The sequence below is a fragment of the Rousettus aegyptiacus genome, unplaced genomic scaffold (genome assembly GCF_014176215.1).
Source record: "Rousettus aegyptiacus isolate mRouAeg1 unplaced genomic scaffold, mRouAeg1.p scaffold_m13_p_3, whole genome shotgun sequence".
Classification (NCBI taxonomy): Eukaryota; Metazoa; Chordata; class Mammalia; order Chiroptera; family Pteropodidae; genus Rousettus; species Rousettus aegyptiacus.
The window spans coordinates 149,740,625-149,760,234 of NW_023416306.1; the positions used below are offsets into that span (position 1 = coordinate 149,740,625).

Below are 19,610 nucleotides of genomic sequence, written 5' to 3' on the forward strand. Positions count from 1 at the left end.
AAAACTGATAAAACCTTACATGTCAACTATGTCTTAGCGAACCTTTTGAAAAGCGCACTGGCGCAAAGGACAATATCATCTCTAAAGTACAGCTGAATCTCTCGTCTGTCGTCCAGCTTGACGTTAGGACAGATTTTCACAGATCGATTTGCTAACAGCTATAAGAAGCTCAGCATTTTTCTTGCTGAGCCCCTTGTACTAGTAGTTGATGAAATGTAGTGTGCTCACCTGCACCAGGAACTTCTTTGACATCACTACAGTGCAACATTCCACACAAAACGTAATCAGAGGCCTTGAGATGTGATATATCAGTAATATATGGCTTTTTATGTTTTAATTTTACGATAAAGACAATAAAGTGCTAAAATCATCATATTTGGAACACCTGTGTTTAGCAAAATCCAAGAATAACGAGAATGATGGGAATGTTGACAGCTGGCATGTATTAACTGCCCTTCTTAGCTGCTTTCTTTATCATCACGAAATCCTGGATAAGTACATTTCACCTCTCCATGTAACATTCTGATCCAGAAACTTTGAGGGAGAATGTCCGAGATCATATATTTACCAAGCAGTAGATATGCTGAAGTTCAGGTGCCTAGAAAACAAAGTATGATCTTCCTACTGATTCTGTCAATGCTTACTTTGTATGCTACTCATTTAAGATGAAAATAAATGAGCAAATGACAAAAATCTAGCACATTACCATTTGAGGAAAACTGTGAAAAGTGAGTACGAGATTTGCTATAGGTGCATACGTAAAACATTGATTCAACATCTTAAATAAGGACTGGTCCTATTTTTAGTGAATCTAAGAGTTCCTACTATCATCTACAAGAATATTAACCATGTGACCACACATGAAATATTCAATGAATTGAGACACATAGATCGTTATTAAATTGCCAAGTCATTTTATTTCAAGAGGATAACCTCGGAATAGCTGTAGGATTAAGTAATTATTAGAGTGATTATTGATCATTTCTACCAGTAAGTGCCATGGTGATTTTCTCCATTGTGTCGCTTCCAGTTAGCATTGAGTCAAGTTCAATGGTTTATGTTTCTTTCCCGGTTTAATGATTACTATTCAAATTATGTACTGAATCGTAGAAGGCCTCCAACTATGACTGAAAGCAGTATAAGTAATGCTCGAATAAAAACAAAGACTGCTGCATCGTTTAAATTAAAAATTATTCTGCCGCGGAAACCTCGTTCTCTGACAGGTGGAGGAGGGCCACTATCTATACTACCACCTGGTCCTGTTTTGTTACACTCTGGTGGTCCATATCCTCGCTGACAGTGACAATGTTTCTTGTTATTGCACACCCCTCGGAAATTACATGTCTTGACATCACAGTCAAAACCCATGTCTTGATAAAAAGTACAGTTCTGTCTAAGACAGAATTGTCCTGGTCCACAGGTTGCACCATCCACTACAAGCCCAAATTCTGGCACTTCAGCCCCGAAATGTGCATCGAACCCGAAGCATTTTTCTTGTCGAGCCCCCTGTACCAGTATTTGATGAAATGTAGTGTGCTCACCTGCACCAGGAACTTCTTTGACACCACTACAGTGCAACATTCCACACAAAACGTCTTTTGATTCACATTTATAAGGTTTATTTCCTCCTCGATGCCATCTCACCCCACAATTTCCAAATCGGTCACCCAGCACATTCAATGTGCTATAGCACGCTGGAGAACCGTCTTTTATTTTGTAGCCAAACAGGGACTGACACTGCGTATTACGATCAGTACAGTTTCCTTTCACACAAACTGCTAATGTTGAACATGGGGTTCCATCCTGGATGTAGAAATCGTCTGGACAAATATGAGATTCACCATTACAGTATTCTGGTAGGTCACAGATGCCAAGTACGTGTCTGCAAATCGATCCAGCTCTGGCGTGTCTACAGTTAACACAGCAACCTCCTTCACTGCAACTACTGCCAAAGGAGAGGGAACAATCGGTCTCGCAACATTTTTCCTCGGCGCACTCTCTTAGGGAGCCACAGTCACATTCTTCATTCTGATCTATGATTTTGTCACCACAACGAGGAGCTACATAAGGAAAATTATCGTATGGTGGCAGTTTTATACTCAAACAAGGATCCCATATGTTAACCCGTCGATGCAATCTCTCATAAGAACAGTTGCTCAACATATCATTAAGACCAGGCGTAGGAGCCATGACACAGAAAGTTCTTCGAAAACATTTACAACCAGGGCTGTCATGAAAGAAACCCATATTATGACCTACGGCATGTGCTACCATACTGGCAGCTAAAAATATATGATAATTTTGTACAGATACAAGTGTTGAGCCCCAGTTGGGGTTGCATACTCCATCATAATGTGCATAATATATACCTCCGGGAAGTCTGTGTCCTATGAGTAGAACTGAAGTATCATGCTCAATGCTCTTATACAACGAGTGGGATTTCCACAAACCAAACTGATCTGTAACGGTGTAAGCATTTCCCGACGTTACGTCAAACGAATCTTTGTCTGTCCATATGCATAAAACACGTATGTAGACATTTAGAAGACCTTGTTGGTAAATGGTATGTACTATGCTGTTTAGCATCACCACGCTCTCTATCGTTTGTGTTATATTAGGCCTCATCTTATATAATGAGTTAGAAACTGTATAGTGAAGTTTTAAGAATTTCCGATGCGGCCACCACAAATACACAGGGCCTGCTCTAGAGGTTTCAGCAAGTACTGCCTCTTCATATGCTTGGTTTGGATATCCCGCTTTAACGTTACACCTTTCAACCTCCGATGATCTTTTTTCTGACACGAGCAGAGAAATCACATGCTCAAATTTGGACGAAGCCGCCAGAGGTTTGATTTCATAAGTAAAGTCATCTACCTGCAGCATGCCATGCAGACCCCCATAGCAAGTGTCTAGTGTGCCCAGGGACCCAGGAACCCCTTCCAGGTAGCCATAGTAGTAACAGTCTCGAGGAACAAAGGGGTAGTCCCCCTGCATGGCACCTTGATCATTATCGGTGATAACAGGAAATTCTCTGGGCAGCAAGCTCTTCTTGACCTTCATGTGAACCACATGTCTGCGGCCCCTGAAGCGAATCTTGTAGGAGAGCTGGGCTGGTACCCCAGCTCCATCCACCCTGTGAGACACCTTCTTGGGGATCACAACTTCAGAGGAAGTGAAGCGCCAGCCTGGTAGGTCATGGAAGCAGCAAACCTGGGACAGGAGCAGCCAGAGCAGAGGCAGCCTGAGGTTACCAGTCAGGTGGGCCTGGGCCCAGCTGGGCCCCATGAGAGAAGGAGCCTCTTACCACAGAAACTTCAGTCCAGTGGGAGGTAGGCACGACTAACTCTGAAACAGCAACTTCCCAGCAGTGTAGTCAGGAGGAGAGCAGAGAGATGCTGGCTACTGGGCACCCGCATACGGGTGGAAGAAGAAGGGGGCAGCTATTACATAACAATGGTGTGCTCACTGGGAGAGGCTGTGCTCAGTGGTCTGGGCATCCTGGGCCTAATGATCGCTTTGTTCTCTTGGAGACACCACAGGGGAAGAGTAAGTGGTTTTCGTGCAGTTCCAACACACTTGTGGTTTTTTTTCCCCCTCAAGCCTAGAGGAGGTAAGGGATCTACGTGTAATTAAAATAACAAATGGACAGGAGAGTGGAATTTTAAGGAGAGGATTATAGACTCTCATACCTCATAAAAGTTGAATATAGTTGGGGGTGATTGATGGAAAGAAAAGTAAATAGATGTCATGAGTAGAAAATATAGGGTACATAAGAACAGCTTCTTGTAGATCGAAACTTGCACCTTCCTATGCCCCAGTTTGTCCAATCCGGTTTGTCCAGACTTGTATGTGAATGTTCATAGCAGTATTGTTTTTAAATTTATTCCACAAGCAGGAAACAAACAACCAGTACTAGATAAAGGCACTGGTACATTTGTCCAGTGGAATAATCCTTGGACCATCAGAACAAACTTCTGATGCATGTTATAAGAATGTATCTCACAGACATGATGTTGGAAAGATAATGTTACTAGAGCAGGGATACGTTTCCCTTTCAAGGTAAAAATCAAGAGAGTGGGCGAAAGTTTTGCAGAGAAATGTTTTATTAAAGCTAAAGCTTTCCCTAGAGGACATACAAATGGCCAACAAATATATGAAAAGATGCTCAACATCGCCAGCTATTAGAGAAATGCAAATCAAAACCATAATGTGACACCATCTCGCACCTGTTAGAATCTCTATAATCAACAGGACAAGTAATACCAGTTGTTAGAGAGGATGCGGAGAAAAAGGAACCCTCGTACACTGCTGGGGGGACTGCGAATTGGTACAGCCACGATGCAAAACAATATGAAGGTTCCTCAAAAAGCTAAGGACTGATCTACCATATGATTCAGCAACCCCTCTACTGGCTATTTACTGCCAAAGACTTGAAAACCCATATCCGAAAAGATATTTGCACGCCGATGTTCACGGCAGCATTATTCACAGTGGTCAGGAGACGGAAGCAACCGAAACGTCCTACGATGGATGATTGGCTAAAGAAGCTGTGGGACACATATACAATGGAATGTTACTCAGCCATAAGAAGAGATGAAATACTGCCATTTGCTACAATGTGGATGGACCTCAAGATAAGCATGCTAAGCGAAATAAGCCAGACAGAAAAAGTTGAAAATCAGATGATCTCATTTGTATGTGGGATATAAAACTAAAAGCAACAAGTGAACAACAACAAAAAAAACCAGAAGGAAACTCATGGACATGAACAATAGACTAGGGGGTACTAGAGGGTAGGGGTTGCGAGAGGAGGGGAAGGTTAAACGAGGTAAAGGGAGTTAAATATATGGTGACAGAAAGAAATCTAACTATAGGAGGTGGATACACAGTGTAAATCTATATATGCCTTACAGTTAAAATGCACATTAAAACACTGAGTTTCGTTAACCAATGTCACCATAAAAAAAATTAATTTTTAAAAAGTAGATATAAAAAAATAAAAGTGAAATCTAAAAAAATAATATTGATTACATGTTGCAATAATCTTTTGGATATATTGGGTAAAATAAATGTACTGTTATAGTTATAAAATAAATTAAATAAATAAATAATAAATAAATGAAATAAAATAAAATAATAAAATAAAATAATAAAATATAATAATAAAATAAAATAAAATGAAATAAAATAAAATAAAACAAAATAAAATAAAGGAATAGCCTGATGCACCAAAGGAGTGCACCTCGAGCTCAGGGGAGGAAAATCAAAGGTCCACAGATACCAAGGCATGGCCCGGCCAAGAATAACCTATCTTCACATTGCTCCAGAATATCCACAGAAACCTCTGTGAACCCACGCCAGTGGCTATGACGGGTCAGAAGGTCAGAGCCTTTGGCTCTAGTGCACCATCTTGATGCGACAGGGTTAGACTTGAGTATCGCCTGTGTAAGATGTTGGGCTTGCGTGGGCCTTACAAGGTGGGATCGTCCTGCTTACCGGCCCCTGCAGATAGTGGCTGGCACCCCCAGTTTGCGGCCTTCCGATCACACCTTAAGGGCACTCTCCATCTGTGCAAGTTGACATCACTGTCATGGCTCCCATGGAATCCACTTTGTAAAGACCAGAAAGGCCTCGTTTCTTTACGCTTGATACACCTCCTCATTTCCAGGTCCTCAGTTTGAGGATGGGTATGTTTATCCTGTCTCACCACTGTATTCTGGAAGCACACAAGTTGTCTGGTTTCACAGGTTCAAAGCTGGAGAGGAATTTTGCCTTAGGATGAAACATACCTTCAGTGTCACCCGTATCTGATTCAGATAATGCTTAGATGCGCCTTTGGACTTTAGAATTGATGCTGGAATGAGTAAGACCTTTGAGAATGTTGGGGTGGAATGAATGTATTTTGCATGCAAGGATGCAATTTTGAGGCGTCAGGGGTAGAATGTTATGAACCGAAAGTTCGTGTTCCCCCAAAATGTGTATGTTGAAGCTCTAACCCACCGGCGTGGCTGTATGTGGAGATGGGGCCTCTAGGAAGTAATGAGGTTTAAATGAGGTCATAAAGGTGTGGCCCTGATGCAGAGGGTACTGTCCTTATCAGCAAAGACACCAGAGAGCTTGCTCTTTCTTGAGGAAATACCATGTGCAGACAAAGGGAGAAGGCAGCATCTGAAAGGCAGGAAAGGTGTTCTTACCAGAAACAAAAAATCAGCCAGAAAATCAGCCTTGGACTACTGGTGTTCAGAACTATGAGAAAATAACTTTTTGTTGTTTATGTCACTCAGGCTGTGCATTTCCGGTGGGAATGTAAAAGAGTAGAGCCGCTGTGGAAAACAATTGGGACGTTTCAAAAAGTTAAATATAGAATTACCATATGATCTAGAAATTCTATTTCTAGTTATGTACCCAAATGAACTAAAACCAGGGACACAGACCCTTGTACATCAGTGTTCGTAGGAGCATTACTCAAGATAGCTGAAAGGTGGGGAAAACCCCAACGCCCGTGAGCAAATGAATGGGTAAACAAAATGTGCTATCCACATACAATGAAATATTATTCAGCCTTAAAAATGAAATTTGAACACATGCCACAACCCGAACAATCCTTGAAAACATTAAGCTAAGTGAGATAGCCAGTCAGAAAAGGACCCATATTGTGTAATAGCACGCATATGAGGTACTGGCAATAGGCAAATTCAAAGACACAGACGTGTACTAAAGGATACCAGGGAGGGAGGGGAGATGGGAAGTTATTGTTTCACGGGCACAGAGTTTCTGTTTGGGATGATGAAAAAGCCTGGGAAGTGGATGTTGGCGGTGGATGCAGAATATTGTTCTTCTACTTAATTCTAAGGAATAGTACACTTAAAACCAATTTAAATGGTTTTTAAAGTTTGACAGGACTTCTCTGTGATTTAGCCTCTTTTTTATACGTTTTGACAAAATAAGTAGTTCTAACTCCGTATGCTGTCCTAACAAAATAATTGACCTAACATTAGTTTTTTAGGTCAGGAGAAATTTTCAATGTTTTCAACGTTTTCTGACCTACTCATGCTTCTTAAATAGCTATAGAAACACAACTGACTCACATCACACTGAGATTTTGGTGTCATCCTGTGTAATTGGTTAAACATCAGTGGGCCTGAAGCAATAGGAAGCTGCCAGATATTTTCCTTCCTTCCTTCCTTCCTTCCTTCCTTCCTTCCTTCCTTCCTTCCTTCCTTCCTTCCTTCCTTCCTCCCTCCCTCCCTCCCTCCCTTCATGGTTTCTCAAAGTTTGTTATTATTTGCTTATTTCATTATTTACTTATTTTTATTTTTTATTACATGTATTTAGGTGACATTGGTTAATAAAATTATATGACTTTTCAGGTGTACAATTCAACTGCTGCACTTTCAAGTGTGCTTTCACGTTTAGTTGCCTTACGTAGTGATTGCCCATCTCCTCTGGGTTCCTTTTGGCCAGTTCTACTAATTTTGCTTTTCTACCAGCTATTGGGGGTTCTGAAGCCAAGGATCAGAACTATTACAGTGCTAAAGTCCACAATATGGAGAAGAGTGTTGTGATTATGGATGTACAGAAGCCAGAAGGAAGCACTCCTCCTTTAAGGCAAGGTAGACCACATTTGATTTTCATAAAGATATGATATTTAACCTCTGCTAAGAGAAAAATTGGAGTTTTTAGGGCAGGGTGAAGGTGGCACGGTGGTATGCAGGGCAATGAACAGCCATTTTAACAATGAGAATTGCAGGTACTGATGGGCAGGTGCACAATACAGCCACATTTATTCAAAACAGAAAATACCCGGAGAATGCAAAGTGTGCGAATCATTTTGGGGAAAGATGGCAGAGTGAGAGACATCCCTGGATCTCTCCCCTTGAAACAACAATAAGCTGAACATCTAAACTCAACAAAAAACACCCAAACTGCACACCAGCACTTCTGAGTGTGGGATCAGCGCATAAGAGCTACCACAGAATAAAAGCACCTTCTTTGCAGCAGGCAAAAGAGAGATTTTTATTTAATAAATCTTCTTTCTGGATAAACAACAGAATACACTGCCCAGGTGGAGAAATGGTCCATTAAATACCAGGACCAACCAGATGACAAGGCATATCAGAAAGAAGGAGAAAAATCTCCAGAAAATAAGCTTACAAACAAAGAAATATGCATCTTAAATGACAAGACTTCAGGATGGCACTTCTGAAAAAACTCAATGAGATCCAAAACAACTCATATCAACAATTTCAGGAACTGAAAAAACAAACAGATGAGCAGAGCAAGGAGATTGAAGCCCACAAAAGGAACCAAATAGAACTTCTGGGGATGAAAAACACACTGCAAGAGTGGAAAAATGAAATAGTAAGCTTGGGAAATGGTCTACTAAATGGAGGAAATTATCAATGATAAGGAAGACAGAAATCTAAAAATACATCAGAAGGAGGAAGAGAGAAACCAAAGAATGAAAAATAATGAAAGAAAAATTCAGGAACTAGTTGATACCATCAGGAGAGAAAACATAAGAAAAATGGGCATTGTCAAAGGCGAAGAAAAGGAGCGGGTATTAGAAAGCATTTTCAGACAAATAGTTGATGAGAATTTCCCAAATCTAAGGAATGAGCTGGAACTTGGAATTCAAGAAGTCAACAGAACACCCAGTCATCTTGGCATAAAAAGGCCCTCCTCAAGACACTTTGTATTAAAGTTATCAAAGTGTGCAAATCATAATGTAAAATAATGGCAAAAAGGTCATTTGACTCCATTTACAAAGAGTGGCATTCAGAAGTTATGTGGACCCTATAGAGAGGGTATCTGCTTAGATCTGTATTTTCAAGAGAGGATTTCCAAAAGCACTAAGAATAGGCTGAGGAGAAGACAAGTGGGAGACAAAGAGATTGATGAAGGGCAGGTACCAAAGGGACCATTATAAATAAATGTGTGTATTTTAAACTTTTAGTGTTCAATTTTGAGCAAGAGCTGCAGTAGTATTACAAACAGGATGAGGGTTTATTTTTACCTTTCCGAATAAATTTCATGCAATTAATAATCCATTTATGTTAATTACTTCACTCAAATATTTGTTGCATATTAGGCACTGTTCCATGTATTGGGACACAACAGTGAGCAAAGTGGATGCAAAGACCCCTGCCCTCGTGGAGAATATTTTCTGGTATTCAAAGAAGGTACTCCAAGCGGATACCCAAACTTCCAGATTAAGGCAAAGAGAGCAGATGGGCTTGGGTAGAGAGCACAGAGGGGACAGAGTCAGGAGTTGGCATTAAACACACCACGATTTGTTTATACCGTAAGAAGAATGTCTTTCTTTCTCTCTTTCGGTTACCAAAGAAACCCAAAAGGTTGGGTGAGGCAAGCAATATTATTATCCTTGTTTTTAGCTTTTGGAACAGAATGTTAGAAAATTTAAGCCATTTTCCCAACTTTATTACATCTCTTTTGACAGCAGCGGGGATTCCAATTCTGCACATATCCATCTCTTGGGCATGCCGGAGCCTGCCGGCCAAGTCAATCGGTGCCTGAAATGGGTAGTGAGGATTAAGAAAAAGGACAGAGACAAAAGAGATGATGGGGGGGGGGGGACTAACAGTCAATACTGCAGCCTCGAGTTTATTTAGCCCCGCCTACTTCCATCTAAGCACAGAGAGATGAGCTTAGCTCAAAGCATGCTGCACCATCCTAGTTCCACATCACATCATCCTAGTTCCCATGAACTCCTGTGGTAAACAGAGCATTCTTGCACAAGGTCAAAGCACGGTCAGCAACTCCTTTAGGGCAAAGTACACTTCTATGTGTGTGAATCACCTGAGCTATGTGATACATTCAGTACCTCATAACGGCTCCCAACAAGGGCACCGATGGGATGTCTTATGCTGTCCCTCTAGAAGGTCACATTCATTGACCTGATTTCTAGAATTTTCCTCATGGCATGTACCTGCAGTCAGTCTTGAGTTGTTCCATGCTTGTCATTGGGAAAACATATCCATGATTGCAAATCTCAATCCCAATCAGAATCGCATAGGTACCCAACTGCTGGCAAATGGAATCCACTACGTTGGCAACAAGACATGCGTCCTCTGCACCTTGAGAATTTACTTTAGGAGTAAATGAAGAGAGGCAAGGCTCACCCTGAGTCCTCATAGGTCTGTCTCCTGCCCTTTCTACGCGTCATATCTGCGCTCAAGAAACACAACGAGGACCTACGCAGAGGGAAAGCGGAGCTCTATTTGCTGCTTACAACAATGGACAGTAGCTAGTAAGATGTGAGGAATTACCTTTGCCTGACGGCAATGTTTCCGACACTGACGAAAGGGAAGGTTTCTTCATTTTTCCATAGGCTGTCAGAAAAGTGCTCACTTTCAGGCATGCATTATATTTCTACCTTCAAGAAACTGAAACTTAATAATGCATAGGATATTAAGTAAAAGGCGTTTTCTTAATCTGAAGGGTGAGCCTTGGTCTCCTTGGGAGCAAAGTGCTTTCGAAGGTACATGAATACAGTAGTCACCAGTAAAATCAAAACAGACAAACTAAGAATCATAACTAGTGGAAAGAAAGCTCCTCTTCTGGCAGATGTTGGGCCACTGTCAACACTACCTCCATAGCCTCTGTGCAGGCAGGAGGGTGGGGACCATCCATAGACCCAGTGGCAATGATGTTTATTATTGCAGATCCCCTTCATGTTGCAGGTCTCAGGCAGGCAGATTTGTGACGGGCGAGAGAGACTGACACACTTCTTGTGTATGCAGATCTTCCCTGAACCACACATTGTGCCATCTTTCACTTCACCAACATCAGGTACGTCCACCCCTAAATGATAACCGATACCCCAGCAGGTGACGCCATTGCGGTGAATATGCTGCAAAGCAGAGCCATCTCTCAGGTGGGGAATAGCAACCACGTTTTCACACTGAACTCTCCCACGAACGATATCAGCGGTATTACACTTTAGGTATGTCGTGCCATTTATACCGCAGTGGCCAAAACGGTTTCCCTGTGAGTTGATTTCTTTATAGCAATTCCGAGATGCACTCTTGGCCCCCTCGCCGAAGATCTCCCTGCACCGTTCGTCATGGTTATTACATCCCTTTTGATAGCAGTAGGCATTGTCACTACAGGGAACCCCGTCCTGCACATATCCATCTTCTGGGCACTGATGGGATGTCCCGTTGCACCACCCTGGAAGATCGCGTTCATTGACTTCATGTCTACAGAGTGCCCCTGATGGCATGAACTTGCAGTCTTTGCAACAAAGCCCAGAAGCACAAGCAGCCCCGGGCCTCAGAGTGCAGTTCGACAGACAACAGGGATCTCGTTCACACTGCTTCACAGATCCACAGTCGCACTCCTCTTCTCCTTCGACCACACCGTCCCCACAGCGCTTCAGCATAAGGACCTCCCCTAGACTTGCAGGAGTGTGCAGACATGATCCCTGGTTGAAAGTGGTCTTTGCAAAATCCGCATAAGTGCAGTTGCTGAATCTCTCTGCTGGCACTCTCACGGCATTCGTGATGCAACCCCTCTGCCCACACAAACAGAATTCTTCATCATGCCGCATACCCAAAGTATGGCCTAACTCGTGGGCCATGGTGAAGGCAGAAAGAGACCAGGGGTCTCCTTGGAAATTATTAACTCCACAGTCAATAGGAGGATGATATATTCCTGCAACATGAACTATACCAAGTGTACTTATAAGTGCATTTTTCATGACAATATGTACAGCATAGTTCTGTAGCTGGGAAATCGGATTTGTTCCCACTGAGCAAAATCCTTCAGAACCTGTTCTATGATTATTAGTAAGTTGCGTCTTATTCTCTTCTCTCTGTCTCTGTCGGTCTCTGTCTCTGTCTGTCTCTGTTTGTCTCTGTCTCTGTCTCCCTGTCTCTGTTTTGTGTGTGTGTGTGTCTCTCTCTTTCTCTCTCTCTCTGGCTCTCTCTCACTCGCTAAGGTCTTCTTAGAACACTCCCTGCCATATAGCCACTCGATAAAATCAGCCAAAGAAAAAAGTTATTTTGAAGCTAGTACTAGAGCCTCTATGGCAATTTGGAGGGCAGGGTGTTTACCTGGTTAATTGAAAAAACAAATCTGAAGTGCTACAAAAGGTTAGATTGAATGGTAGTATACAGAGTACTGTCTTGCTATTATCGAACCTTTAATGCTAGAACATTTACTGCCAGTTAGCCTTTAATCTTCAGGCATTTATGAAGTCCTATTTTCTATTCATTCAAAGACCAGCAAGCACACATTTTTGTGGGTCCTTAGACGGCTTGAGGAACACAAAGATGTAAAGGAATTATCCCTGCTGTAAAGAAGATGGCAAGCTAATGGGCACACAAATGAACGTGCCTAAGTACATCGCTAGCTTTAGCAAAAGACCCCACATGAGCCATTTGCCAGGGTGAGTGAGTGAAAGCCTCACCTGTCAAGTATTATTTGAGATGACATAATAGTATAGATGCAGGTGACATAGAGTAACATGCCCCTGTGGTATCCCTGAAACCTTTCCATCTGTCCTTGCCTCTCTGTTGCCACTGATACATTTCTGATTTAATCTCTTATTATCTTTCCAACTATTAACGTAGTCCCTAATTGGTCTCCACAGGAGAACCTCCTAATTTCCAAATACTGCTCATGTCTACAGGACTACAGGGAAAGAAAAGAAAAAATGAAAGGAAGGAAACTACTGTAATTTTTTTTTACCTAGATCAGCCATTGTTCTTTTTCCTTTTTGTAAATATACTTTGTTATGGTGGCATTAACTAAAGCCAGTAAGTTTCAGCTGTTCACTTTACAGTAAAGCATATGTATGTATGTATATATGTGTGTATATATGTATATATATTATATATGTGTACATATACACATATATATGTGTGTGTGTATATATGCATATATATACATATATGTGTGTATATATACAACTATATATATATACACACACACTATGTGTTCACCTCCTATAGTTAGATTTCTTTCTGCCACCACATTTTTTGACCCCTTTTACTGCATCTACCTCCCCCTTCCTTCCCCACCCCCCATCATCTTGTAACCACTAGTCAGTCTATAGTCCGCCCATAAGTCTCTGTTTCTTTGTCCTGCTCCTTTGTTGCTTTTAGGTTTATATCGCACATATAAGCGATATCACGCAATTTGCAACTTTTTCTGTCTGCCTTATTTCGCTTAGCATGATTATCTCGCGTTCCATCCATGTTGTCGCAAATGACAGTATTTCATTTCTTCTTGTGGCTGAGTAATATTCCATTGTATATACGACCCACAGCTTCTTTAGCCAATCATCCATCGTAGGACACTTCGGTTGCTTCCATGTCCTGACCACTGTGCATAATACTGCTATCAACATCGGTTTGCAAATATCTTTTCAGATATGGGTTTTCAAGTCTTTGGATAAATACCCAGAAGAGGGATTGCTGGATCATGTGGTAGAGCAGTTCTTAGTTTTTTGAGGAACCTCCATACAGTTTTCCAAGTGGCTGTACCAATTTGCAGTGCCCCCAGCAGTGTATGAGGGTTCCTTTTTCTCTGCATCCTCTCCAACATGTTATTACTTGTCCTGTTGATCTTAGCGATTCTAACAGGGGTGAGTTGGTATCTCATTGTGGGTGTGATTTGCATTTTTCCTAATAGCTAGCGATGTTGAGCATCTTTTCCAAAATTTGTTGGCGATTTGTATGTCCTCTAGGGAGAAGTGTCTGTTCATGTCTTCTGCTCATTTTTTGATTGGATCATTTGTTGTTGTTGTTGTTGTTGTTGTTGAGTCATATGACTTCTTTGTATGTTTTGGATATTAGGCCCTTATCGAAGGCATGGCTTGCAAATATATTTTCTCATTTGGATGATTGTCTCTTTACCTGGTTGATGATTTCTTTTGCCGATCATAAGCTTTTTAGTTTGATGTAGCCCCATTCATTTACTTTAGCTTTTACTTCCCTCGCTTTTGAGGTCGAATTCATACAATCCTCTTTAAGTCCGAGGCCCTTGAGTTTAGTTCCCTTGTTTACGTCTATGCATCTTATTGTTTCAGGGCTATATTCAGGTCCTGAATCCATTTCGAGTTAATCTTGGTTGTGCTGATAGACAACAGTCTCGTTTCATTCTTTTGCAGGTGGCTTTCCAGTTTCCCCAGCACCATTTATTGAAGAGGCTTTCCTTTCTCCACTGTTTGTTTTTCGCTTTTTTGTCAAAAATTATTTGCCCGTATGAATTTGGGTTTACTTCTGGACTCTCGATTCTGTTCCACTGGTCCGTGTGTCTGTTTTGTTGCCCGTATCATGCTGTTTTGATTACCGCTACTTTGTACTATAATTTGAAGTCGGGCAGAGTGATGCCTCCGGCGTCATTCTTTTTTCTCAGGATGGCTTTGGCTATCTGGGGTGTTGTGATTCCATACAAATCTGATAATTATTTTTTCCATTTCTTTAAAAAAATGCTAATGGGATTTTGATGGGGATGCATTACATCTGTATAATGCTTTAGGTAATGCGTCATTTTAACTATGTTGGTTCTTCCAATCTAAGAACACAGAATACCTTTCCGTTTCTTCGCATCATCTTCGATTTCTTTTAATGGAATCTTGTAGTTTTCCTTATTTAGGTCTTTCACATGTTTCATTAGATTTATTCCTAGGTATTTTATTCTTTTGTGTCGCAATTGCAAAAGGAATTAGTTTTTCCACTTCTTTTTCTGACACTTCATTATTAGAGTATAGGAACGCTACGGATTTTTGAACATTGATTTTGCATCCAGAGACTTGACTGCATTTGCTTATTGTTTCTAGCAGTGTTCTTGCGGAGTCTTTAGTGTTTTCTGTATAGAGAATCATGTCATCTGCAAATAGTGACAGTTTGATTTCTTTGTTTCCTATTTGGGTGCCTTTTATACCTTTCTTTTGTCTCATTGTACTCGTTAGGACCTTCGATATTATATTGAATAACAGTGCGAAAGTGGACAGCCTTGCCTTGTTCCTGATGATAGAGGGAAGGTTTTTAGCTTTTCACCATTAAGTATAATGTTGCCTGAGGGCGTGTCATATGTGGCCTTTATTATGTTAAGGTACATTCCTTCTATCCTGATCTTGTGAAGTGTTTTGATCATAAATGGGTGCTGTATCTCACTGAAGGCTTTTTCTGCAGCTATGCATATGATCATATGATTCTTATTTTTTAATTCGTGTATGTGGCGTATCACATTAATCGATATGCATCTATCGAACCATCCCTGTGCCTCTGGGATGAAGCCCACTTGATCATTGTGTATAACCTTTTTAATGTGTTGCTGTATGCAGTTCGCTCGTATGTTATTTAGAATTTTTGCACCTGTATTCATGAGAGATATTGGTCTGTAGTTTTATTTTTTGTGTTATCTTTACCACGTTTTGGTAGCAGAGTAATACTGGCCTCATAAAATGAGTTGGGAAGTGTTGCTTCCTCTTCAACTTTTTGGAAGAGTTTGAGGAGAATAGCTATTAAATCTTCTTTGAACGTTTGGTAGAATTCGCCGGTGAAGCCATCTGGTCCTGGACTTACTTTTTGGTAGGTTTTTGGTGATTGTTTCAATTTCCGTACTGCTGATCAGTCTATTTAGATTTTGCAGTTCTTCTTGATTCAGTCTAGGAAGGTTGTATTTTTCTAAGTGCTGGTCCATTTCCCCTAGGTTATTAAATTGGGAGTTATATAATTTTTCATGCTATTCTTATGTGATCCTTTTATTTCTGCAGTGTGCATCATTATTTCCCCTCTTTCAACTTTGATTTTGTTTATTTGTGTCCTTTGTCTTTTTTCTTTCGTGAGTCTACTCAGGGTTTTGTCAATTTTGTTAAGCTTCTCTAAGAACTAGCTCGGTGTTGCTTTAATTTATCTATCTGTCTATCTATCTATCTATCATCTATCTATCTATCTATCATCTATCTATCTATCATCTATTATCTATCTATCTATCTATCTATCTATCTATCTATCTATCTACCTACCTACCTATCTGTCTATCTATTTGTTTTTTGTTTTCAATTTCATTTATTTCTGCTCTGATTTTGATTATTTCCATTTTTTCTGCGGACTTTAGGTTTCATTTGTTCTTCCTTTCCTAGATTTTTAAGATGAAGAGTTCGGTGTTTTATTGGTGCTAATTTTTTTGGAGATGGGCCTGTGATGATATGAACTTTCCTCTTATGACCATTTTTGCTATGTCTTAAAAGTTTTGATATGGTGTGCTATCATTATCATTCATTTGTATGTATCTCTTGATCTCTCTTTCTACTTCTTCTCTGACACAGTTATTCTTCATTAGCATGTTGTTTAAGCTCCATGTATTTGTGGTTCTTCCTGATTTCTTTCTGCAGTTGATCTCTAGTTTCCAAGCATTATGAACAGTGAATATGGTTGGTATGATTTCAACCTTCCTATATTTGTTGAGGCTGTCTCTGTGTCCCAGTGTGTGGTCGATTCTTGAGACTGTTCATGTGCACTAGAAGATAATGTACCATCAGCTGTTTTGGGATGAAAGGATCTGTAAATTTCAATTATGTCCAGTTGGTCTGATGTGTCATTTAAGGATGTGATTTCCTTATTGATTTTCAGTTTCGATGATCTGTCCATATCTGACAGTGGGGTATTTGGGTCCCCTAGTACAATAGTGTTTTGTTCTGCTAGTAATTGCTTTACATACTTTGTGGTTCCCTGATTGGGAGCAAAGATATTAATAATTGTTATCTCTTCTTTGTGCATGATTCCCTTTATCATTATGAAGTGTCCCTCAGGGTCTTTCTTTTCATTTTTTTAGTTTGAAGTCTTTTTTGTCTGATATTAGTACTGCTACTCCTGCTTTTCTCTGAATGCCTTTTGCTCGAAATATCATTTTCTACTCTTTTGCTTTGAGCCTACATTTGTCTTTGGAGCAGAGATGTGTCTCCTGGTGGCAGCATATGTTTGGGTTTTGTTTTTTGATCCATTCTGAAACGCTGTGACTTTTTATTGGTGAGTTCAGTCCATTTATATTTTGGGTGATTATTGAAACATGAGTTATATTTATCGCCATTGTATCTTTTGCTTTCTGGTAGCTCAGGGTTGCCCTGGTGTCCTTGTTCCTGTGTTTCTGTTTCCTTTATTTTGGTTGGCTTTTGTACATTTTGCATCTGGTTCTTGTATTATGTTATATACTTCAGGTCTAAATCTTGGCATGTGGTCACCATTACGATTATGTAAAAGATAGTTATACACACACACACACACACACACACACACAGTTGTCCATTTTCTTTTGTGTATGCCTTATCTCTATTCCCCTTTGCGAATTTAGACCCTTGTATCCCCCCCCTTTTCAGTCATTATTATCTCTAATTGTCCCTATGTATGGTGAACGTTCGTTGCTACCTTTTCATAATAATTTTCTTCTTATTATTTAAGCTTATAATGCCCTGTTCTTAGTAAGAGTTTCACTCTTCTGCTTCTATCTGCCTGATAGTCCCTTTATTTCTAATTATGTATTTTTTTTTTCATCTTGTTTTCTGTGAACTCATCCCTTTCGGTATTTCCTGTAGTGCAGGCCTCGTAGTGGAGAATTCCCTCAATTTTCGTATGTCTGGAAAAGTCTTAATTTCTCCTTCATATGTAAAGAAGAACTTAGCTGGATACATTATTCTAGGCTGGTAGTTCCTTTCACTTAATAGTCTAAATATTTCATTCCGTTCCTTTTCTGACTTGGGAGGTTTGTGCTGAGAAGTCCGAGGATAATCTAATGGGTTTACCTTGTAAGTTACCGTTTTCTTCTCCCTGGTTGCCCTGAGTATTCTGTCTTTGTCGTTGATTTTCGATAATTGTAATACAATGTGTCTTGGTGAAGGCCTTTATGGGCTGAGATAATTGGGTGTTCTATTGACTTCTTGAATCCAAGCTCCAGCTCATTCCTTAGATTTGGGAAATTCTCATCAACTATATGTCTGAAAATGCTTTCTAATCCCTGTTTCTTTTCCTCGCCTTCGGTAATGCCCATTATTCTTGTTTCCTCTCCTGATGGTATCAACTAGTTCTTGAGTTTCTCTTTCATTACTTTTCATTCTTCAGTTTCTCTCTTCTTCCTTCTGATTTATTTCTAGATTTATGTCTTCCAAGCATTCAAAACTATTCTCTTTATTGCTGAGTCCATAGCTGCCTTTAACTTCTTTTGCTGCCTGTGCCATTTCTCCATATGTCACCTGCTTGTCTCTTTATCTAGATGCGAAATGTAAGAACATCTGAAGGAGGCCTTTGGCTTAAGTCAGATGCATGCCTCAACCCAGCAGCCGGAGAGATACTCGCGTGTAAGTGAGATCATGTCATTCTTCTGCTCAAAACCCTCCAATAGCTTACCATTTCCCACAGAGAAAATCCAAAGGCTTAAAATGTCCAACGAAGTCTCTGATCTGTACTTCCCTTCCCCGCTTTACCTCTCATTCACCTCTCCTGTCATTCTACCTCTGGGTCCCTTGGCTTCATTCCTTCAGCCTCCTAGATTCCTCCAGCCACACTCCCACCTGCGGACCTCTGCACTCGCTGTTTCCTCTGCCTGGAGCTCACTTTCCCCAGATAGGCACATGGCTAACCTCCTTATTTCCTTCGGATGTTTTCTCAAATATCATCTCAGTGAGGCCTACACTGAGCACCCTATTTAAAATCGTAATCTTCTACAGACTCCCAAATTCTGTCATCTTTCTTTACTTTTATCCCAGTAACACTTGTCAATTTCGGACATCCCATAGAATTTACTTATTTACATGTTTCTTAGGTAATGTCTGTAGCTGGCTGCTAGAATATAAGGTCCATGAGGGCAGAGAACTTTTTCTGTTGTTAACATTGCTGTGTTCCAAATGGCAGACTGGTGCCTGACTCATAGCAGTCACTCAAGAAATAGTTATCACATTAAGTCATCCTTGCCATCTCTCTTCTGCTAGAATTTGCCCACAGTGGAAACCCCCTGATCTGGCTAACTGGTGACGTCCTAGCATTTGATTCAGTCCAGGATCTGTAGTGTTTTTGCTGCCAATAAACCATCTTGTGCCTTTTCTTAGGGTTATAGGTGATATAAACAAACAAACAAACAAACGAACGAACGAACAAACGATCATTAGTTGCTTTGCAAAATTCCCATGGTTGGGGACCACACTGAAGTCATCCTCATTCTGGCAAGCCTCAGACTACAAATATTTCCATTCCTAGTATTTTTTTCTTCATACAATTTATTTTCCCACTGTAACCCATGTACCTATCAAGAACCTAATTTCCAGTTTGGGAACTTCAACCATCAGTTTCACATTCCAAGCAAGTAGTGAAGAAAAAGTCGAAGGTCAGCCTTCGTGGAGATCTCTGGGAAGTTTTATACACTTCTTTCTACCTCATTAGCCAGACCCTGCTCTTATGGTTATATTTAACTGTCGTGGAGGCCTAAATATGTCACATTTTAATGGGATGAAAATGTGCCAATTAAAAAAAATCAGGGTTAAAATTATAAGTTGAAAGGTGAAACTGGACCATTGAGAGCTTCTGACACACGAAGTGACACTTTCTATCTGAATTAGTCTTTCTGCCTAAGGTCTTATGACCTTGAGA

General features: G+C 40.5%; 1 protein-coding gene across 1 annotated transcript; it reads right to left on the reverse strand.

Annotated features, from left to right (window-relative positions):
- Positions 1 to 8,328: 8,328 nt before the first annotated feature.
- On the reverse strand, positions 8,329 to 11,809 carry LOC107513494 (disintegrin and metalloproteinase domain-containing protein 21-like). Its single transcript, XM_036217994.1, has one exon. It carries the CDS (start codon positions 11,720 to 11,722, stop codon positions 10,451 to 10,453), a length of 1,272 nt encoding a protein of 423 aa, XP_036073887.1. The 5' UTR covers positions 11,723 to 11,809; the 3' UTR covers positions 8,329 to 10,450.
- Between the last annotated feature and the right edge of the window lie 7,801 nt (positions 11,810 to 19,610).